This window comes from Larimichthys crocea, chromosome XXII (assembly GCF_000972845.2).
Source record: "Larimichthys crocea isolate SSNF chromosome XXII, L_crocea_2.0, whole genome shotgun sequence".
Lineage (NCBI taxonomy): Eukaryota > Metazoa > Chordata > Actinopteri > Sciaenidae > Larimichthys > Larimichthys crocea.
In genome coordinates, this window is record NC_040032.1 from 11260015 (window position 1) to 11284057 (window position 24043).

Consider the following 24043-nt stretch of genomic DNA (forward strand, 5'->3'; position numbering starts at 1 on the left):
GGCTCAGTTGTAATGTAAAGCGACATAAAGCGTGTATAATACATGACAAAAAAGGAAAACTCGCAGTCTGTTTACCTCTGAATGTGGCAAAAGTTTTATTTCAGCTTTGGGACTGACATATTTTCTCACAAAACCCGACCAGCAGAGAGTGAGACGAAGAACACAGCGTGCCGAGGTACAGTACGGCGGTGATAGTTTGTAAGATCCCAGCGTACCTGTGCCACAATCCATCACTGTTTTGTGCAAGTTCTGCTGGTTCAAAATAACTGTAATCATCCGCACTCCGCAGTATCCGAACATCAGCAACAGATGCTGCATTTGAAGTCGTTCTCGGTCGACTGTCCTGAATTGTTAACAAGAGCCATCTCCATATTAATGATGTTTTTAAGGGCATTTTAAATAAACGCTTTTGTACTTTCCGATAATGTTGGGTCATGCAGTTCACTCTTCGGTGTTAGTTTAATATAATCCAAGGCAGATATGGTACGTACGTAATTTGCCGTATTTTATCTCAAATGGCGGCATTTCAGTACAGATTTGTCACATCCCTAGTTGCATGCAGGAATGTAACAGGTGGAGCTATTTTCCTGTAGGTAGTATGATCATTGGTTGACAGAGAAGCTGAGATTATGATGAGGAAATTAAAATAATTTCTTGTTAAGAATTTGGATGAACGTTTTATTTTGAAAAGTTTTAAAATAACATGGAAACGTTGTGAATTGCAGTCACAAGTCACATTTTAAATATTATGCAATAGGCAGTTTTAATCTTCTCTATATCATTCTCTCACATTGCTAAGAGAAGACAGAGATGATCTACATATGATATTTGTGTGTTCGTGCACTGTAATTTAAATTCTGTGTGATTTACAGATGATATTTGTTTCCAGGTCCTGTGGTGTCAGAGATAAACTGTTCTTCCTCTGTGACATGACAGCATAACAGAGGATGTGTGACCGTACAGACGGGCATATTTTCATCTGAAGCCTCACAGAAAACTGCATTTCTATATTTATTCAAGGTGACAAACAAGACCGGAAAAAATTTTTTTGGTTAGATGCAATAAATACACAATACGACACACGACACACTCCAGCATCTCCACTATCTCAGCTGAGGGTTCGTGTTGGCACTTAAAACACTGAATAAACTCGAGCTTCCCTCGCTCCCGTCTCAGCTGGTCCCCCTGGCTCGATGTCGAGCAGCGACAACTGGCCCGCTCTGCTAAGTGCCAACAAAAATGACAAATAAATGAGATTTTTACACAATACAACATAAATTATTGATGACTATCACAAGGTCAGTGCATGACCATACAGCCGATTATTCTTGCACCTGCGCTTAGTCTTTTATTCAAAAGTTGGACTGTCCGATGGTGCTAATAAAACGACAGCCCCGTGAAATTAATGGAGGCATTATTAAATGTCGCCATGCAGTCAGCCCACTAAGCCAAGAGGACATACACTGCAAAGGGGAGATAGAACAACACTTCTTTGGACTACACTGGAATTCAGCCTGTTTGCAGCAGTTTAAACTTTACTACAATATGCATTCTATGTGGGTTAGACTTCTTTAATGCACAAACTCAGAGTGTTACTTCTTTCTTACTGTCATTTGGCCTCTAAACTCCATCGCCATCTGCTACCAAAATCTGGAGGCTTGAATCTTGGGGCTCAAAGTTATGCAGAAATGCTAATGTTTGTGTCTGTGTCACCAGAGGACCAAACCATTCAGTCAAGCTTCATCACATTTTAGAGTCAAGGACTCTACTCAGTGCAAGTAACAAGACTAAAGTCTTTTTCAGACAGCACAAATCTGTTTTTTTAGCAGATCAACATCGTATCGAGATTGAGAATTTGAGAAAATCTGGACAATGCAAAACATGAAATACGACTTCTACAAATTGGATCCAACACACATTGGGAAGTGGTTTGAAAACCTGATTCCAGTTGTGTTTTTGTGTCTTTTGAGTGTGTCGCAATGTGGTAAATGATGAAAACATCAAATCCAGAGTAACAGAAGTGCACAGAAACCACAGAAACTCATACAGATAGGGTTGGTGATGGTCCAATCTGATCACTTGCAAATGACAGTCCAGATAGTCTGCAATCAGACCTAACGAACAAATCTGTACAAAGTTAACGGTTCGTGAGGGTATAGCTTCACACAGCAGCGCTTTCAGTTTAATCTGCTGATGTTTACCAGATATAAAGTTTTCCCCGTGCACCATCTCAGTGTGCACACCGTACAACTGAGGCTGATGGTGATATCATTAATCTTGAAGGCATTATCATAAAACAAGTACTGGAAAGTACAAGAATGTCTGTTGTAGCTGAATCTCATGGTGATGCTGGAGAAAAGTCAGTAGGATTCATTCTCTGGAGACAATGAATGCCTGTACAAAATTTCATTGGGTATCCATCCATCTGGACAAAAGTGGCGGACCGAAAGACTGACCAACAATAGCAGTCCTTGAGCCAAGCATCTAACAATGCCTACTCGTCTAGGTTTGTGAGCAAAGGCAGACTAATCTGCAGAGAATGTCTGCTATAACAGAACATATCTTCTTTCTTACTGTCAGTTGGCCTCTAAACTCCATCGCCATCTGCTAACGAAATCTGGAGGCTTAAATCTTGATGCTCAAAGTTATGCAGTGGCTACAGACAAGACAATAATTCATAAGTTGCAAGTTGCAAAAAAACAAACAAAGCAAACAATGATGCCAACCATTCACTCATTCTTTCACCAGATTTCACTCCAGGATTCATCTCAGTGGGAAAACAAACTGGTAGATGTAAATGACTGTGCTGCAGCAGATATAATACAAATCACTTCTTCTACTATATATTAAAACATAAATATCTTTCCCTATAATAAAGCGGTGCTTAAACAGACTACTAAGATGACATGCACAACAAAAATACATCTGCATTTTTAAGTCCAAAGAGGGAATTAAAAAGAAAACATCAAAATAGTTTCTAACCCATAAGCATTAGTAGAAGCCATTAAGAGCTTCCATTCCCCTGTGTGAGATCAAAGAGAAGTACAGTTTTAGATCAATAAAGCAAAATGTGAGAAACCATGTGAACTACAGTGTGTTCATTGTGCAAATATCTTCTTGCAGGAAGACGGAATACATTTGGGAAGAGCAGTGAGTGATAATGAATTGTGAAAAGTGGTGCGTTTGAAGCTCCGGCTCACTTTAAATGAGGAGGAAAACAGAAATCAAAACATTTTGCCTGGAAGCTTAGGGAAATTGCATTGCTCATTTGTGTTTGTCAGCCTGTGCTACAGTCCACAGATATATCAGGGTGGCTTAAAACACTAATGCTACACCAAAGGGTGGGAGACTTGACCTAATTCTGGTCTCCTACTCTCATGCAGGCGTTCATCATTTGGAATTCAAAAGGAGTTCTGTAGCATCGGATCCTTCCTGCACATTAAATGTGGAGTAAAGCAAAAGAAAAAGCTACATACGTGAAACTGAGTCTCGATATCGTAACATTGCAAACTGCGAGAGACAAGAGGGCTGAATTTCAAAGGCCTTTAATCCTGGATGCAATTTCCATCTGTTAGTCCATGCAAACAGCCAAAGCCTCCAGTCAAGGTGACTCTGTCTGGCTTCTGTCAGACAAAAACTTTCAAACAGAACTCAGGTCAGCCGGTTCCATCATGGTGTTGCTATCAACAAAAGTATTTTATCCATTAATCCTCCATGACCAACTCCCAATATCGGTGTCCTGACACAGCGTTCTATGGTAGAATATAATACATAATCCCAATAATTCCACCCTGTTAGTTAATGTTAGCCGGGCTGCTCCAGCTGTAAACTCAGAGTTTGTAGGCATTACTGCGAAGAGGTGTTCAGCCCTGGTGTCATGCCAGAACCAGAGTTGGGCAAGCGGGTAATGTAGAGAGAAAAGAAGGAGAGGAGAAAAGTCCAAAAAGCCAATGAGAAAGGAGCAAGAGGCAGCCGGACAAGAATAAATCTGGGATTGACTTCCAGTTGTTGGCGAGAGCTCTGTGTTTGACTGCTCGCAGGGTTGTCGACTCGCTAGTTAAGTAATGTAATCATAACCTGTCCACCTTTATATTTAGGACAGTGCCATTGCACTGAGGGCTGTAAATCACAAGCAATATTTCTACGCTGTCGCTTTAACTCCAACACTGGACACCTGTCCAAGTAGTTCTGTTTTACAGATATTGCTGCTGACAGCTAATTTAATGGCATCTCCTTGATGTTTTGCCCTCTGGAATTAACCTGCAGTCCCCTCTGCCTGCTCCTTTTCCACCCCCAACAGAAATGTCCTACGATTGAAATTCATTGCCTGTGACATGCTTGTGTTGGTAGGAAATTTAAACAAAGCAAAGGATTCAGACAGGAATAGGTGAAAACACTCAAAGTCAAGGAAAAAAGGAAATGTCTCAAAACTTCTTTGGCCAAAAGAAACTTTGGTTGGTTGGTTGGTTGGTTGAGAGTTGCCCTTTTTGTTGACAGAGAATTTTAACTTTAGTACTGTAGCTAGTTTATGCAGGGCTCTATCTGCCAATAAACAATTAGGAAATATTAAAAAGGTGAACTATAGTTTTATGTTTTCCCTTTTCCCCTGCACCATGCTAGGGTCATAACAGGAGCTATAAAGCAGAATATTTTGTGTCTAGCATCCCATTCTTGCTATTCCACCAGCATGAGACGCATGCAGCAATGAACCTTCATAAAAAGCAAATAAACATTGATTTAAGCAACGCAGGTTTCAAATTTATTCGGCAATCAGCATAGCAAATATTTTAGGAGGCATTCAAACAGGCCTCAAAGATACACAAATGAGTTTTGGTGAGAAAAAGTGAACATATTTGTTTACAAAAACACTCCACGGGATACTTTAAATCATCATCAACACTGAACTGAGGCGCAGATTCATGAATTGAGTAAACTGTAGACGGTGCACGTGATGCACATAATCATGTCTAATCATAATCGAGTTTTCTGCCAGCAGTAATTAGTATTTGCTATGCAAAAACACACATATCGCTCAAATACTGTCCAAAAAACTACTAGTCAGAATGTATTTACTCTTTTTTTGTGTAACCTCCATGTTTAAACCTGTTGCAGGCTTCCTAAGAGTCTTAGACTTTTCTTAGAGTGTCTGCGAGGAGGACAAAGGAGTGTTTTTGAGCCTCTTACCCCCCGTTGACTGGCAGGAATTAAGGCCATATGGCTAAGGGTGGATCACAAGACTGTCAAGTTAAGGAATGCTCACAAAGAAGCGACCAACCAATTACTGTATCTTCATGTGATGTCTCCATTAGTAAAATCACATTATTTTGTATTACGGCTGCATTGCTGATTGAAATTAGAGTGTGTGTGTTTTTAAACTTGGAGGCAGTGTTGTTGCTGTGTTTAACTTTCACTATTCTCACTGTCATTCTCACTGCTGATGGTTCAGTGTTCTCGTCTTGCAGCGTGGCAGGTGCTTTTACACCTGCCACGCCGAAATTGAATCAAACTCTGGCACATCGACACCCTCTGTACAATTCATCTAGGAAGGTGAGAATGCCCTAATCAAACTCGGAGAGATAGTGTTGGAGCACTTCCAAGTGAAGCCTGTAACATTATGAGAGGGGAAAACCAATCAGAGTAAATGCTGCACATCATGGGCTCACTATGTGGACGTTTTGCATCTGCACTGCTGTCGGCGAGCTTCAACCTGCCTCGCTTGTTTTCCTTGTGAAGAAACCAGGAACAGGTCATGATAATGTTCTGTCGCCTCCAGTGTTGCTTGTGCACTTTGTCTGAAAGCAGCACCATTTTTTTTTTAGAACATAAGTATAAATACACGCTGACATTCACACTTGCAGCATCTAGCAGATGCTCTAGCCTGAGAGACTAACAATCCTGCTCAGTATTCACGACTGAGTCCTTTGAAATGAAGTTCATCACAGTGATTAGTTTTTAAAAAACTAGATTAGATTACTGCAGCAAAATGGCCGAGGCCCACTTAATTTTGACCCACCTGATCTGAAATCTATACATTAAGGCACAATCTTAAATAATCAAATGAAATCAAGACAGAAATACAAATGAATTGGAAGCTGGTTGGTGCTGTGGTACTAGGGCCCGGCAACAGTCTGCCAGTTAGACTGAACGCACTTTCACTGACACAGATGATTGGCAGTCACCTCTGATAAATGGAGGTATCATATGTGCATGTAATTTTTTATATTCTAATTGAATCAAATGACAGAGAAAGGGACTTTGAATGGACATTACAGTCTGCAGCGCTCAGCAACTCCCTCCAGCCCTCAATGACCCCACACTGGCACAAAATGAGAGAGCTCAATAAACTAAAGCAGCGAGTAGCTACAGCGAGCACTTTGCTTATAACGGCAGATCTACTGAACAACTAAAAAGTTTGCATCCGCTTCGTAGGTGGTCCGGGAAGTCTGTCAGAGTTTAAAGTAACGTTTCATTCTTGATAGACTGGCTGCATTGTGGACGGGAGGAAGCAGCGCTCGACCCCAACGTTAACAGATGACCTGCTCCAGCTCCAGCCATTAAACATTGTTCTTCCATAGGGCATAGTAAACACACAAAACTACTCCCACCCATCGTTCCACGTTATTAAAAAGGTCCAGTGTGGAAGATTTAAGCGGATTTGAAAATATCAACGGACAAACCAAACACTGTCATGTCTTTTCACACTCTTATACACTTGTTAATTTAGGTTGAAGCGAGTTGGTTGCAATCTGCAACTATCTTCAGATTCCACTACTTCCTACTGCATGAGTAATAGTTTACAATGATTGGCTGATCCATGACTTACAAACTACTGTACGTTCACAGGGTGAACACTGTTTCACGAGCATTTGTCACTATTGTGGATTGTTGCTACGCCTCTACGATCTCTACACAAAATGTCAACCGTGTCTACAAAACACGGGTGGATCATCTTTTAATAATTTTCATTTAAGACACGAAAAGCTATATTTGAGATTTTATGATGTGACATTTTGTGACTATCAGACTGTGTAATCCTGCTGCGTGAATTGGAACTGGGGTTTTATATTTCATTAGAATGAGTTACTCTATTTCTAATATTTATTTTATCGTCTTATTTTAGTGTTTACTCAAACTTTAAAAACTCACACCTACACCTCTTTTCGCACACACACACCAGCCTGCCACTCCGCTTTCTGTTTCTCTTTCACTGCATCACACAGGGACAGCAGTATTTTCACAAAGTCACACGAACAACAAAAAAATCAATTGATTTTTTTTTTCCCTTTCACCCACAATTCTCCAGTGTGCTGTGTGGAGGAGGTTCATTGTTGTTGGGATCTGCACAAACCAGGTGCGTTAACTGTTGCTTTACCTGCTCCGTGCTCTTGTACAATAAAAATCGTATTTGTGTCTTCAACATAATCCCAGATAACGCCTCTCTCTCTCCTCTCTGTGTCTCTGCAGCAGAACATGTGTGATCAGCAGAACGCACAGGAGAACGTGGAGGTATCGTCAATACTACTGACCGTTCTATTTTTAAACTTTTCTCCTTTATGATTTACAAATATAAGAATTTGTATTACCTTCACAATGGTCTGTGATGCCCCAAATACCCTAGATAATATACTGTCTGTTGACTGCTTGTGCTGTACACTCCTGAAGCCCGGTTTGCTCAGAGACTCATTACTTATAAAAGGACTAATGCTCTCGGTTTGGCTTTTGAAAGGCCAAACATCTTCTCCGTGAAAATTACAGGCTAATCTCAAGGTGCTCTTTGCAGCAAACACTGTCATTAAACTGAGAACTGATGAAGAAACACAGATGAAATAGTCTCTCTTAGATATTGTTTGTTGTGTACGTGTGGTGAGGTTTCTTACGCCTGGCATCACAAAGTGAGATTACTCTGTTATCCAGCCATGCTCGGGCTCAACTCGGCTTTTCTGGTATCACGAAGCAGGCTCGCTTTTAACCGGGATGGATCACCATGGCAACCCATGCTTGCATGGCTAACCTGCTCCAGAGCAGGTTCAGTTCAGAGGATCACCGACTGAGTCACTGTACTGACACGGACAAACGTGTTCACCTGCTTTTTAAAATAAAGTCATATCAACATTTAATAGATGAGGAGATCAGAGATGAGACTCACATTCTGGGATTAAAACAAAGCAGATCATTAAACAACCTAACAAGCTGATGGTTGGTAATTATAGCTGCTCGTTAGTGACAGCATAGATAACTGTAGCTCAGACATGACATATGTTGAGCAGTGAATCAATAATGAGTACTGTAGGTATAAGTGCAACCACCGTCACAGCTTTGACTGTTTTCTCCTTCTTTAGCAGCAGAAACATCCAAACCACAAAATGTCACTCTGCCAACAGTAACTGAAAAGGTAATAATGCCCATATTGCTTTACAGCCTTATATTCTTATTTCAGCTTGACTTATTTAAATATCACTCACTGTTTCTACAACTACTTGTTAACAGTTTGATATCACATCACTCTGCACGCTCACGAACTCTGCATCACGATCACTAATGTTACCAAAGAAGTTTAACTTGTTTTGTGATACAGGTCTTTGTTGGAAGCTTCTTGGAAAAAGGGCAAACACTCTTTAAAAAGACTTGGCAGGTCATTGGATGAACCGTCTGTCTATCACAATTTATCATGGCCGGACATCGTTGAACCATATAATCAATCACAAAAGCCAGTTGGGATAAGAAGAGCAAAAACATCTTTTCCATCGAGTGAATACTTTAGTGTTATTCTTTGTTCGGCTGCCTCAGAAGCTTTCCAAAAACATTTGAATGTGTCCAAAAAAAGTCATTTTTTTTTCCAGACAAACTTCTTAATCCTGCATAGTTAAATCCCCAATATCACTTCCAACTGTTTATTTATTCCTTATTATGCTCACAGCAGTAAAATGTTCTAAAAAAGCACCACTTATCACCCCTTTGTGCTCTCTATTAACTCCACAAAACAGATCAGTTCTAGTCAAAATATCCGAATCAATAACCAGAAGACACACTGTATCAGTAGAGTATAGTGCCTTCACACTATTTGAATGCATCTGTGCCATTACGTAACGTAGCTGTAATGAATTTCACTTCAGGGCCCGGCTGGTGTCGTCTCTCTTCCGCCACTGTCTGTTCTCTTTGGCTGCTTCTAAGGATTAACTTTAGGGCCTGACGTAAGCTTTGATCAAACTCCTTCAGTACGCTGGCTGGAGATGTGAATACAAATTAACAGCCTTGCCCTTCTTCAGTAACAGTTCGCTGTGTCTAAGCATTTTCTTCTTCTTCATTAATATGCCTCATCTACTGCGTTTTCCCACGACAACGCAACTTCTCTAATGTAAGCAAATCACTTAGTGTTGGACTACAGTTACAGGTCAGACCTGAAGCAGGCCTGACTACAAGTCCCTGCTGTTTTTTTGCTGATCCCAAACTCTTTCTGGGGAAAATCATTAGTGTATGTCTTCTGCAGCGTCAACAGGCCGTGCACCAATTAAGCTACATCCACTGTAAATGAGAGGACAGTCAACATTACTCTTATTAGCAATGGTAGTTTTTCCTCTCAGAGCAGAGATATAGGTCTTTGTGCAGGTTAATGCTACAAAAACACTCAGTTAAGTGGCTGTGCACTGCATGCCACACTCAAAAACAGCTTTGTATCATTACAAATGTATCTGTAACAGATCAAGGACCCCTATACACACACAGTATGTTGTGTTTAGCATCTGTGAGGAAGTGCTGACTGCATCATTGTTTACTGGGCTGACCTCTCTTGCACACAGATTTCTTTATTTAACTTTTAGTCACAATATCAAAGAGACACAGGATTGTTGTCAATAAGCGCTAAGCTTTCTAAAACTTCAATGTATAACGCAGAGAAAACATAACCTGTTTGAGTCCTCTCTGTAGGCCATGTGGGCTGGTGCTTAAGAGGAGGCACACCTCAACAGGTGACCTTTTATGGGTAGGCGGGTACTTTGATTTCATTGGATGTTGAATGTGTCAATTAATTAAGTAAAATATTGCATGTTGCACATATAATTGCTTTATTCTGAATGTAATATATTCTTGTTTATATGTTGGAGAATCCAAAAAGACTTTGTTGGTGCAAGAACATTAAGAGATTGATGGATTTTTATTGTTAATGTTGTCGACTCTGATAGGCCGGTTTGAACTGGAGAGGCGGGCTCTCTCAGAGTGTGTGTGATGAGAATGGGGCTGGTTTTAGTTTTTGGGTTTTTGGATGCTATGTGAAGAGCAGCACCCTAACTGAGACTTTAAGAAGGGAACAACAGATTGAATCAATTTTTCTTTTGTTTGGTGACAAATAAAAGTCAACCCGTTCTTCCTGCACACCTCCGGATCAGCGTTGCCCTGCACCGTCTCAGCATCTTGCTGACTTTCTCGATTTAACCTGTGACTTCTGGGACTTACAAAATGTACTCTGCCATTAAAGCCGAGTAAAAACATCTGTTTGGCATGTTTTGGCATTGATCCAAATAAAAAGTTAACCAGTAGTTGTTACTACAGCCTGACATGGAGGGCGGCCAGTTCTCTCCCGTTCAGAGTCACCGTTTTCTACATAAAGAATCCGCGGCGGTCTAAACACGGCACGACGGTGCTGCTACATGTTCAAGTTACTGTATAATGCTGAGACTTCTGCATCGAGCCTCTATATTAAGTATACTGATCTGGCTCGGATTTGTGAAAACGGGCCTCATGACTCAGCAAAAAAATCATAGATATGTCATGCTAAAATTACACGATGTCAGGTGATTTCTCCCTACAGCACGATATAATGACCATAATGACCCACAGGAGTATTGTGGAACTATTTTCCTGCTCCGCTGAGCTTTCAGGCAGGACGAGCAGGTTTATACTCGCAGGACATGTGAAGGTTTGATAGAAAATGAATCAATCGCAGTTATTCTTCATACGTTTGAACGCACAAATATAAAATATAGTATTTATCTTAACAGGCGGAGCTCTTGTACAGCTGCTAACATGCCGACACGTCTGCCCTTGAACCTGTAATTTAGCAGCAGTCACATTTAAGGCAACATTTAAACAATGAAGCCTGTCTGCTGAGCAGTCGACATCTGGCAGAAACCGGAGGGAACACTCGCTTTGAAATATATCTCTCCAATTAGTCACCATCTGTCTCCTCAGACCTGACTTGTGTTTGCCAACCACAATCGATAAACAAACGGTCTGATCGAGGTTTGACTAAGGAAGAGGAAGAGGCCGAGGGAGCTACAGCCGCCATCTTCAGCCAGCCTTCTCGCCGTTCCCGGGGATCGCACGTGGGTGCAGCCATGCTCGTAGATGTGCTGCTGCTTATTAGGCAGTAATGTATGGCTGTCATTGCTCCGACAAGGTCACGGCATCAGGTCTCACAGGAGAAGGGGACACCCGTGAAACCACAGCACTAAGACACAAAGCCAGCTATCCTAGTTTGTCTCCATTTAGACATGGCAGCTATCATTTTCATTTTCTATATTCCTCACATGTAAAAGCAGAGGTTTCTCTCCGACAGCTGTGTAGATGTGACTAGATTTTAGATTGTAGTGAATTAGCATCGACGCCTCGTGTGTCTGCATTGTTTCTCAGCTGGACGAGAGCGACCTGACCTTCTGATAGAAAGATTAAGTTCATGTCAGCAATACGCTAAGTAAGTTGTTACTTGACACCCTGAAACCAGCCGTAGAGACTAGCAGACTGATCCATCTGCCTCACCCTGTAGGGGTGACGGAGAGTCATGGATACTGGCATGGGCGCAGGGCTGGAACAACTGCACATACAGCTGTTTGTTAGAGAGAATAGAGTGATTTGAAAAATGTATTTTCTCACTTCTTCTTCTGCTTATTTCACATTGTCACCCTCCCTTTGGAGATTTCTTTAAAAGACTTTTCATTTATTGGTGAAATAAAGACTTCTCTATCTGCTTTTTTTTTCACTGCAACCACAAAGCTTTATGTCATTACCGACTTTTGGAGCCACTTTCATTGGAGAAGAGTCTGCAACACTGCGAACAAGCACTTGGCTGTCCGAGGATGGTAAAGGGCGAAGGATTCAGGGAGCTAGTTATAGTGAGTTACCGAAATAGAAATCAAGTACTATGTGCTATCGTGAGTTACTATGACTAAACACACTGAAAAAAAGGATGGACTAACCAACTTCACGACTATGCGTCCCTTCATCAGTGCTCCTCACTCAGATCGTCTCCTATTATTCATCAGTTTGTGTCTTTGGGTTGATGGGCGTTAAATGAAGTGTTTATGGTGCTGTTAGACTGTAACTAGACTGTCCTGTTAGTATGTGATGCTGCAAGCGAGGCAATGTTTTTGAAAGACTAAACACAAATATGGATTGAACCAAACTATTTAATCATAAAAACATGTTGTGAATCTCAAGAAATTTTTACTTTTGAACTTCACACTTTGGTGTTATTGGACATATTTGGATCACATGAGTCCGAAACAAACAGCCACCACTGCAATCTAATTCTACAAATTGCTTTTTCTTTATTATACTTTAATGTTTTTTCATTTGCAACTGTGCAGACAAACAAGTTGAAACAGCTGCTCATCATTGTTGATTTAGAATTTAAATGTCAGTGTTGTTCATTTATTTTTGAGCCTTCAAACTTTGCTCACAATTAAGATTGCAGTCCTTTGTCTGTGCACTGCAGGTTGTTTCAGTCCAGCACTGCTGCCACCCAGCAGCAGGAGGATCATGTGTCATATACTGTGCCACAAAGGCCAGACACAAACATAATCAATCAGTTTGTCTATTGCATGCATTTTCTACTACCTCCCTCGAACAGACCCATATGCTGTCTCGTCTTTGGCTCCTGCTCCTGGATTTGCTGCATCAGGATTGGGGTGTGAAGCTCAGATCTTGGGGCTGAATTTAGTGTAGCACAGCTTAGGGTTATGGTAAGGTATCTTATGGCCCTATCCAATGAATGTTTAATGGGTCTGGAGAAGTCGGCATGGAGGAAGCTGACTGTGCTGCATCAGTAGGCCAGGCTGTAAAATGAGACAGGAGAGGAAGCCAGCCAGCTCAGGATGGAGGGAGAGGAGAGGAGGGGAAGGAGAGTGGAGTGCAGTAACAGGACAGCAACCAAGATGTATGTTAGCAGGAAGCCATTACCAAAAACCACACTGCTGCACTAAAAAGCCTCCAAATGAAAATATGTGTATGAATTGCATGATTCAGAAATGCTACATTCAAAACCTGCTCTGTAGAAAAGGACGACACAGGATGAACTTCAACTTCTTCAACTGCAAGAGAGGCACGCTGCTCTGTCTGGGAAATTAAATATACTTTATCCACTCATCCATCTAACTGCTTCCTCTGCCTAACAGTGCCGGCGCACGGCACTGCATGTGTCCGAGTCTGTAAAACCGGCAGCAGGTGAGCGGTAAAGAAGCGGCGGGATATCTGAGCAGATAAGAAATAAAATGTCAACTCGGGGCGAGGCCTTACTTTGAATTTAACTGCGAACTGGAGGCAGGGTCCTTCACCACTGTCTATAAAGTCTGAATACAACAAAGGGTTAATTGCAAAGTCATAATAGTGAAGTTACAAATGATGAGACTCGTGACAGACCACAGAGCTGCCAAGCAGTGATCTGCAAGATCTCAGGATTGTTGAACGGGGAAAACCGGAGAGTCTCTCCGTCCAAACTCTGCATCATCCACGGCTATTTTTATGGAACACTGAGATGTGGCCACACCAGGCATCCCCGATTCATCGTGTTAAACTGGACATATCTAAAGCCCGATGTGATGCACAGAGTTAAACTGTAAGTGCAGGAAGAAGCTTCACTTAAATTCCTTCTGCACCTGAACTCCACTGTGAAGCTTCCTCTGCCGATCAGTGACTGCGTTACTGTGTCCATCTGCCTATCTATATGCCCGATTGCAAGTCCAACGCAGCTGTGAATGATGTGCTAATTAGGCTTGTAGTCTGTGGGACACCAGAAAAATGAATCCACCTCTTAAAAAAAACCTAAAACTTAAAGAGGCGAGTTGTCGAGACGAGTTAGCAGCAAAGCTTTTCAATGTATGTGTGCCCTCATCTACATGTTTGGATCTGATTTGTTGAATCAAACCTTCAAAATAAAACAAAATTGGCCACAGCTAATCTCATAAGTCACCTCTCACCTGTAATTAAAGTGACGCAATGCAATTTGCACCTGAAGCGGAGAGCTGAAAAAACACATCCCACGGAAATACATGTTTGCATTCATGCCGGCGTTGTGTGTTTTAATCATTTACTAAGCCCAATTTCAACATGTAAGCTGTTATTACAAAGTGCTGTTTAATGAGACCGGTCTTTACACCAACGCTGAATACCACAAGGAGCGAAAAGCATCTCTAATCAGGTCAGCTTGTCCATTATACGAAGCACAAATGCAGACTATGAATGAACAGTGTAGCTACTTTATGAAGCCATGCCATCAAGCCAGGGGCAGTCGGAGTAAAGAGAGCATCTCTGGGAAATCCAATGGACATGGCACAACAGCAGAACCCCTGCAGACTAATATAATCAACTGCAACATCTCCACTGGTTGGTCTTGTAAAGATTACACAGAAAAACACGATTACAATCAGTTTAAATGATTAAAACAAACAAATCATTGTGCCAGAGGCAATGTGATGCTGCAGAGCAACTATGGGGGCGTTTTTATATTTCACGTTCAAATAAATTATAAAAGCATCCAGTTAATTAACAAAGCACCAGTTAATATAGCCTACGCGTCCATCCCTGCATATCCAAACTGTGTTATCACTTGGCAAAACTCGATATGCACGCAGTGAAGCTGGCACACGACCGCTGACAACAAAGACTCAGAGTCGGTGAGGCAGGTAAAACACCTCGCTCCGTCCCGCCTACGTGACACGTCGTGTCTGTGCCCGGTGGATTTTGGCCGATGTTTCCCTTCTGTTCCTCAGCAACGCGTTGCAGCTCCTCCTGGGGGATCCCGAGGCCAGTCCAGATGGGCTATGTAGTCCCTCCAGCAAGTTCTAGGTCTACCCTTGGGTCACCTACCAGTTGGACATGTCCAGAACAGCTTCAAAAGGAAGTGAGCATCCCAATCAGATGCCTGAACCACCTCAGCTGGCTCCATTCGATGCGAAGGAGCAGTGGCTGAACCACCCGCGAAGGAGGTGACTGCTTGTATCCACGATCTCATTCTTTCAGTCACTACCTAAAGCTCACGACGATAGGTGAGGGTTGGAACGTAGATGGACTTTGACTTCCAGCTCAGCTCATCTCTCTGATTCCACATTATGAAGGAACAAAACTAAAATAGAAACTTCAGTAAACTCCACAGAGGCGCCATAAGTCATCTAAACAACTGGGCACTTTTTTGTCTATGTGCCCGTTCTGTGTACCCTGACCGCAGCAGAAGGACTACAGCAATTACTAGCTGGACTGCTTTAAGATGAGTCAGCAAAAGGACACTGGTACATCATATTCAGAACAAATACCAGAGAGCAGTACTTCCTGAAGTGCTGCGCTGCAAGTGTATCTCCAATTCGTGATCAAGATACCCCACACACACAGGCATGCACATTTATAACTACTACCACCATCTATTTCAGCCCCTCACGGACCTGAGGAGTAGCTGTGAGGGAGTATGCTTCATATAAAACCGGGCGGTTGCTTTTATGTGAGCCAAGAGACGACTAGAAGAGATAGTGTCTTCATCCATGCTGAACTATATCAGCCGACCCGAACGTTATACTCTGCTAGCTCTCTGCTCCTTTCAGGAGTGATATATAATTGAGGTTACACAGGAAGGCGATACCAGATAAGCAACCCCGTCCTCCTCCCCCGCATAGAATTAAGTGACAACCCCGGGGACGCAGAGTGATCGCGGCTGCTAACTGAAAGCCTGAAGCAAAATCAGCTGTTGTGTACAGATTCTGAGCGAGGGTGTGAATTCAAGGTTAGTCACAGTATCTAATTTTATCTATGATTCCGACACCTGCAGTGACAGGTAAAGCTGTCTTAAACACCACAGCGTTCCTGATCGTGTTGTAAACATCAGGTCAGGTGTGTGTGTGTGTGTGTGTGTGTGTGTTTCTGGGTTAACTGCACTGAAATAGAAACACACTGACCTCGGTATAACACCCTGAAAACACTCGGCGGACTGCTCATGTATAATTGACAGGGATGTGCAAACAATCTCAAACTACACATGAAGCATCTCTTGCCGACAATCTTTCCCGTCAGTCCAACCCCAAAAGACCAGCTCACTGGACCAAGATGGAGGCTTGCTGGGAGCTCGGGGGGTGGGGGTTGGCTTGACAGCAGCCGTCAGTCAGTCAGTCAGCGCTCCTTGGCCCAAATACCAGCATGATTGACATCTAAAGGTTGGTGACTTTTATGAAGTGTGCTGTTTGCCCCACGGCAACAGGGGTGCTACTTTTCATTAAGCTCAGAGGGAGTGAGCCATCCGACCGTCCACGGCAGCTCATACAGCGCAGACGTACATGACCTATGGATACCGAGTGAAGCAGATGTTTGAAATCTCAACATTTCCATGTACATCACAGGAAAATGTGTTTCTGTTGCATTTAAATGAAGCAACACGACCAACCTGTCTTCTCCTGGTGAAACTGTCCAGCTTCAATGGAGCTCTACGTGAAGTTGACAGTGGAAATGGTAAAGTCTAAAAATAACAACCAATAACAGCCAACTTTTAAAAATATTGTGTTTTTTTTTTTTTGGGAGGGGGTTTAGTGTCTGCTCAGTGTGCAAGATGCTTTGAGCTGATTTTTTAACAGGATGTGTGACCTCAATCCAGTAAGTTCAATGTTAGAGTTAGAGAAACATTTTATCTGAAGCCAAGAGGCTCAGTGTCGGTGAACTCACTCCGACTTAGGTTTAAACTCACAATGCACACTCACACTTTATAATGACCATAAATAATACAACAGAAATGACTGATTATTTCTTTACTGCAACTATTAGCAATGCTAGAATTTGTTATTTTGTCAATAGTTCATGCGTTATGTCATATATATGACCTATTTTAAGTTCTATAACTTAAATTACACTACATGTTTCCGTCATGTATGTGAGGTAAGTTTCAGTGTGGACTTTGCGTGTTCTCCCAGTGTCTGCATTAACAGGTTAACTGCTGACTCTAAATTTCTTGTATGTGTGAACGTGAGCGTGTCAAGCGATGAACTGGCGACTTGTCCAGGGTGTACCCGGCATTGTCAGCTAGAATCAGCTCCATAAGCGATTATTGAAATTGGATGATCTATTCTTAAACCTAACCAAGAAGTTCTGTTGCCTGAACTTAACACTGACACATTCAGTTATCCAGTCATTAACAGCGCTGATTGGCATCCCGGTGAAAACTAAATGTGTCTCAGGCCACACAGGAAAACCCAACACGCTGCTCTGTTACTGGAAAAACACCCACAGGATTTAAATCCACGCTGTGAATGAGACATGAGTCTCCCTTTTCTTGGTCAGCAGCTTTTGTTTTTGCCAAGCAGCCACCCACTTACAGGGAGAACACTCATTAAGTGATCATAGTGTACGGATCATCAAAAAAAACAAGGATACCGGCAAAGTTTCTGGGAGTATAATTAATTAGGCACCCGGTGCTCCTTGCCAGATCCGTTTACAGACACACACACACAGTTTATCCAAAAATACACATGCGCTGAGTTTGGAGACAGCATCACTGAATCATAAAAGTTCAGGAGGTTTCTGGCCAACCGACTCAAACAAACACGAGGCATTAATGACGTGCACGGTGAAGGATTCACATTGTAATCTTAGCAAAAATATATCGAGGTGTAAATACAGATATGGCGCGTTTAAGATCATTCGCCTGCAGAGTGCAACTGCAGCACACATGGAAACAGGAAGTCATTAGGTAGTCATGCATCGACAGATTCACAAATGTAATCCAGCTTCATCCAGTTTGTGGAGGCAATGCAGATATAAAGAGAGATATAAAGCGGATAAAACAAGATTAAAAACAGCTACCGCCGTCCAATCAGCTGCTCTCTATATGTACTTAGCTTCAAATGAGCCTTTACACCAGGGGTCTCCAAACTACGGCCCCCGGGCCACATCCGGCCCGCCTAAACAATTGGAGTGGCCCACTTAACGATCCCAAACAATCCCTCTATTTTTCAAAATAGCATTTTCCTATTATAAAATATCCAAACTTAATGATTAAGCTTGGCTCGACGGCGCTGGCTGGCCTCCGCGGGCGCATTTCCTCCACGGCGGTGCGCCGCAACCGGCTCTGGGTCGGCTTGGAAAGGCTCGGGGGGGAAGGTGGCTCACGGCTCCGGCTCGCTACGCCCTCTCCGCGACTGCCAAATCGCAACTTATCGCAACTTTCACTTCCTCCCGCAACAAAATCGCAACAAAAATGTAAAAAGCACCGCAACTTTCGCCGCGATTTTTTTGAAAACCTCATGCAACATCAGGGATTTTAGGCCGCAACTATTTCAAAAAAGGCCCCACAAAATCCTGGTGGGACTGATATCATTTCCAGTTATAGACTGACCCCCCATCACTGAAAGGCAAGTTTATGTGGCCCGCACAGAAAATAGTTTGGGGACCCCTGCTCTACACTATTTCTCTCTCTGCAACTCTAAACATGGCGGAGTAGCTACTGAGCCACGCGACACACTGAAGCCGGGTTCAGCACTGAAACAACGTCGAACAGAGCAAAACTTCTGAGCTCCCAAAGCTTTCAAGTCTTAAGTTGTGTCGCAGACAGCCTGTAACAATATCGATCCATCATCGAGCTTGAACAGTTAGCGGTCTCTGTAGTGAGGCACACATCAGAAATAAACTTCATGCACTCAGCTCTTCTGTCCGGAGTCTGGGGACCGGTGTGCTGATTTGTGCCGGTCCTTTGACATAAATTAGGATTAGCAGTCTCCACTGGGGGGGTTGTGTGTATCGCCTCGTATATCATCTCTTATATAAAGAGTGTTGATGTGTGGCGAATATGTTTCACTCAACACACCTCGTTTTGAATCCCTGCACACGCCAGCTGACGTGCATATGTGTCACCGTGGTTACCGATAAACACGGCCTATACATCGCTGATAGCCGACAGATCGGGGGGAACGGGTTTCTTAACAGTTTGATGATCAGCAGATGGAATTAACAGCAGTTTATCTTTTAATTTCATCCTTGCCTGCTCTGACACCACAAACAAAGCACATCAGCGGCTGCACACCGAGACTCTCTTCTTTGGCAGTCTCACTCTGCTTGTTTTGGTCGGCTCCCGGCAGCTTGATCGACAGTTTCATACCAGCTCAAACGAACCGAAATAACGGGCAAACACGGCGGCGGACAACAGGATCAAACCAAACCGTTTAGATGTGAAAGCCGGCGTTCGATGCTAAAACTCGCTTGTTTCTATCCACTGTACTCTGAACAACATGCCCCCTCTTGGCATGTGGTAGCACACGCATTTATCGAGCAACCGAGTGGCATTTATCTCACAGCTTAGTCATAATTAGTCCAACTTAGTCTGGGGCAGAAAGCCTGTTAGTGGGCATATGTTCAGATCCTGGTTAAAGACATGTTTCCCCCCAAGGGGATGCTTGCATGTTGACATGTGTGTATGTTGTGTGTGTGTGTGTGTGTGTGGCGTGGGTAAGGGCAACAAGTGGGTGTGTCTGGCAGCAGACGGTTGCTGTGGAGCTCGCCCCAAGCCTCCATTAACACAACCCACCATGTTCCCTTCCCTCGGCTACCCGGCCATGCTGAGAGAGGCCACTTGAAACCTGGAGGGAGGCGAGTTCATCCGAGTGTACGGAAGAGGAAGACGACAGGACGGAGCGGGGGAGAGAAGAGAGAGAGACGGGAAGAGGAGGGAGGGAGGGGAAGGGAGGCGAGGACCTGAGTCACGCGGGAAAAGTGAGAGGCGGGAGAGAGAGAGGGGGGAGGATGAAACGAGGTGAGGAAGAGAGGAAACCGGAGACGGGGAGGGGGGAGACAGAGAGAGAAAGAGAGGCAGGCTGGCTCACGTCCAGGGTTATCACTGGCAAAAGTCGAGGCATTTGCCAGCTGCCAGCTGGAGACAGCAGCACTCAGCCAGAAGGATGCTGCCCTGCGCAGCTTCTGTCGGGGCTGGTGTGTTTCGTCTGGGTTTGTGTGTGTGTGTGCACAGCGTGGATGCTGCGGAGCTCCATCAATGTGTTAAAGCACAGGGCAAGGACCATATGCAGAAATCAGCTGCACTGACTGAAGGGACGGCGTTAAAAAAACAGAAAAAAAAAGCGCGGTCACGGTCGCTCCTTCCTCTGCCATCCAGAAATCAGTACATGCACATTTCTGCCAAATCGCCCACAGCCCCGAACGTAGACGAGACGAGGGAAGCCGCTTAAAAACATCTCCCTAAATCTCTCTCCTTTGGCAGACGATGCTTAAGTGTATCCTCTTTAGGCAGGACATTGCATAACTGTTTTGCCGTGTAGCCAACGGAGCACGCCAGAAGCACGTCAACAAACATGAACGGAGACAAACTCGCAAGATCCCGCGTCAGAAGTTTGCGGCAAGGCTTCGTCAAGCGCTCCTCTTTTTCCCTTCTTTCATCATCTAATCAGCGATGCCGAGGCGCTAGACGTCGCCACTTCTTCTTCCCTCTCTCCTGAAGATGAGTGGCAGAGGGAGGGAAGGAAAGAGGACGGATGGACGGAGAGAGAGGGGGGGGGGGGGGCGAAAGTAGCAGGGAACTCTGTTTTTTTTTTTAGGCTGCTGCAGCTTGACTTGCTCACCACGTGTCACTTTGGTCATCATACAGACCGGCGAATAGACGAAAGGATGAGGTCATTTATAATTAGAGCTGGAACGTTAGTTGGCTCGATAATCTATCGATTATAGAATCAAATTAAGGTTTAATTTTGATGTTTTTGAGGCAAAGATCCCCCAAAATTCACAGACAGTACTCTGAATTTTTTGATCGGGCGACCAAAGTTTGAGATTTTGGTCATTTTGATTGGTGTTTTTCACTATTTAATGATATTTTACATGATTATTATGAATATAATCTCTTTTGCAGCTCTATTTATAATATCTATCTATTCGGACCCCGCCACACTGACAGATCCTCTGACAACCCTAAACCCTCAGGAGGAGGGTCACACTCTGCAGCAGAGGTCAGAGGTCACCTGCAGGTTGTTGCACCTCTCACCTTTGAAGCCACAAGAGACACGACGCATGACAACAAAACAGCTCTGTGAAGTCATCGCACATGTGATCAAAGTTACATCACACACGACTTGAGAGCAGCCTCTCGGGAACTGTTTCCAATTCACCTTTAATGCAGGTGCTGCCGCTCATGCAGAGCTCCCTCTGACGGACACAGCTGGCATTGCAAGCCCTCAGCTTTCAGCATGAACAAGAGGTTAATCCACTCATAGCATTTTAATGACACCGGAGTAATCACATTTTGCCATTTTTCACGTTTCAACAAACGTTGGTCAAGCCAAGTGTGCAGCTCATGGGTCAAAGCCGGCTCCAGCTCCTCCAAGCCGCGTCCTGCAGCTCCAAGCCGTGCAAACTCACACATCTTTGGGGAGGAGGAGGGGAGGGGGGATATGTCAGCCCAGATAGGCTGCAGGATGGATCACACTGAAGCTCCGACAGAGCCCATTCCTCACACATCTCCATGATGCATCACAGTGAGAATAAAGCTGCATTTATTCTTTTTTTTTTAAATAAAACAAACAAACAAACACCTTTAACTGAAGGAGTTCCCCTCCTTCTCCATCCTCCATGACACAGAGCTCTGTCACCGGCTCAGCATCAGCACCATCATCATCATCATCATACGCCGGCCCGGCTCTCACTCTCAGGTGATGAACACACGCATGAACTTCATGACGTATAAAGTGTGACATTTTTTTTTTTTTCAAACATGCAAAGTTGAAACACATATTTCTTAGAATAAAAAAATTAAAAAAAAAAAATAAAACATCCTCGTGCAAAGTTGAGCAGGAGGCTGTGCTGGCTGCACGCGCTGCACTTGACTCACCTTGAGCGGCCGTTCCTCGGGTGCTGAATACACTTGCTATCAAAGTGGCCACATACCAAATCATAGTACTATTGCCGACCAGAAATAAACCTCATCATATCTCAAAGTGCCCCTTTCGGTGAATCTCTCATCGCCGAGCGGTCCAGGACAAACTGAATCTTCTTTTTCTTTCTTTCCTTTTTTTTTTTTTTTTTTTTTTTTTTTTTTAACCGAGCCCTGTACACTTTTCCATCGGCGCTGTCCCCTCTCTCTTCCCCTCTCCTCCGCTCTCCTCTCGCATCCTGAGACGGATCACCTGCGCCAATGGGACGAGAGCAGCAGACGAGGCGGTGAAGCCGAGCGGCGAGCTGCTTTTAGATAACCGAGGTCCCGCCTCCGCACCCCGGACTCACTCGCTCTCTGATTGGTCAGCCGCGCTGTCGGTTTCCCCACCACCACCAGCTGAGTGCTGCGTTCATGGGACAAAGGGAAACTCGTACATTCATTATATTAAATTAGATTAAAATTAATTTATCATGCAACAGTCGTAACAGCAGCAGAGCATGTGTAATAAACATGTGCATGCAGAACAAGAACAGACAGAAGGATCCTTCAGCCAATAAACACAATGCCTCAACATGGTTCTCTATTTATTGTATATACTTGTTTTTAAATTTTGCCCTTTACCCTTTTATATTTTATAATTCTTATATATATATAATATATATATCTATATATATTTTTTTTTTTTTTAAATACATTTTATATCGGGCTGCTCCAGGACCAGGGGAAAACTCCTTGAATCCTTGAATCCTGAATCCTAAACAAAAACAAACGAGTGTACATACGTCCAAAACGAGAGCACTGAGAGTAAAGTGGCTATGATGATATAAATAATATTGCATACTTGTAAGTAGTTAAAAAATAGTGGTTAGTTAGTAGTTCAAAAGGAACGAGCTCAGAAGAGAGCAAGCCTATTCTTTATTGGCTTTTAAAAACACTTTTATTCACAATTACAGCAGTAATATCATTATGTTGCTTCCTTATAATGTTTTGTAGTTTAAAAAAATCAAATAAATAATGAAAGAAATAAGGGAAGGGAAATAAAACTGCAACTTTAAATGAAAGAAATAAGGGAAGGGAAATAAAACTGCAACTTTAAATGAGGTTATCTTAAGAATGGGCTAAGAGATGCTTAAATCTGCTCCTACAAAGCTTGTTTATACTATATATCAATGCCTACATCACATTTTATCACAATCCCAACCACAGACGTCACAATTCAACAGGTGGTTTCCCTGTATATGATGAAAATCACTCCTGTGTGAAAGATCATAATACTGTAAAGGTGTGACTGTATGTGTGCTGAAGTCTGAAGAGCAAAACTGCCAACTTTCTAACTTCTGCGTTGTAAAAAAGAAAATAAATAAAATAAAATAAAAAGCATGACGTATTTTCCTACTTTTTACAGGGGGGTAGTGAACGCAGCACCAGGGGGAGCCGTTTCAAGGTGGGTTGGAGTGTGAAGCTGCGGTATCATCCTGCGCAATAGAGAGGAGGAATCCTCTGTGTGTGTGTGTGTGTGTGTGTGTGTGTGTGTGTGTGTGTGTGTGTGTGTGTGTGTGTGTGTGTGCATCCCCACATCACTGACGTGCACACACTCAAATCAGTGTTTAAACATGACACATGTGTTTGTAACACTGTGCATCCTGTGTGTGTGTGTGTATGTGCATGAAACAGTGCTGCCAGGTTGCCATAGTGTTACATAAAAAAAATACTAAAACAGACTAAAAGAATTTCATTACTTGTAGCAAATAACTTATCGGAGCCGAGCCTGACTCATCTTCATTGATGGTGATTCAGTCGAGGACAGATTCAAATTAAACTGACTCAGCCTGCTTTGCTCATAGAGCATCCCATCATGTCTCAGACTTTGTGGTGGAGGAGAATTGGCTCTGAGGACCCCCCACTGCTCCTTCAGGATGAGGCTCCAGTAACAGC

The 24043-nt window shown here is 43.2% G+C and overlaps 1 protein-coding gene across 5 annotated transcripts in view; it reads right to left on the minus strand.

The window, feature by feature from the left end:
• Nucleotides 1-22402, minus strand: part of LOC104936227 (protein turtle homolog B) — a 103466-nt gene extending 81064 nt beyond the window's left edge. For all 5 annotated transcript variants that reach the window (XM_027273710.1, XM_027273708.1, XM_027273709.1 and 2 more), the window contains exon 1: nucleotides 22064-22402. In XM_027273710.1, the coding sequence (XP_027129511.1) occupies nucleotides 22064-22127 (64 nt within the window). In that variant the 5' untranslated portion in view covers nucleotides 22128-22402. The remainder of the gene's footprint in view (nucleotides 1-22063) is intronic.
• Nucleotides 22403-24043: the final 1641 nt, after the last annotated feature.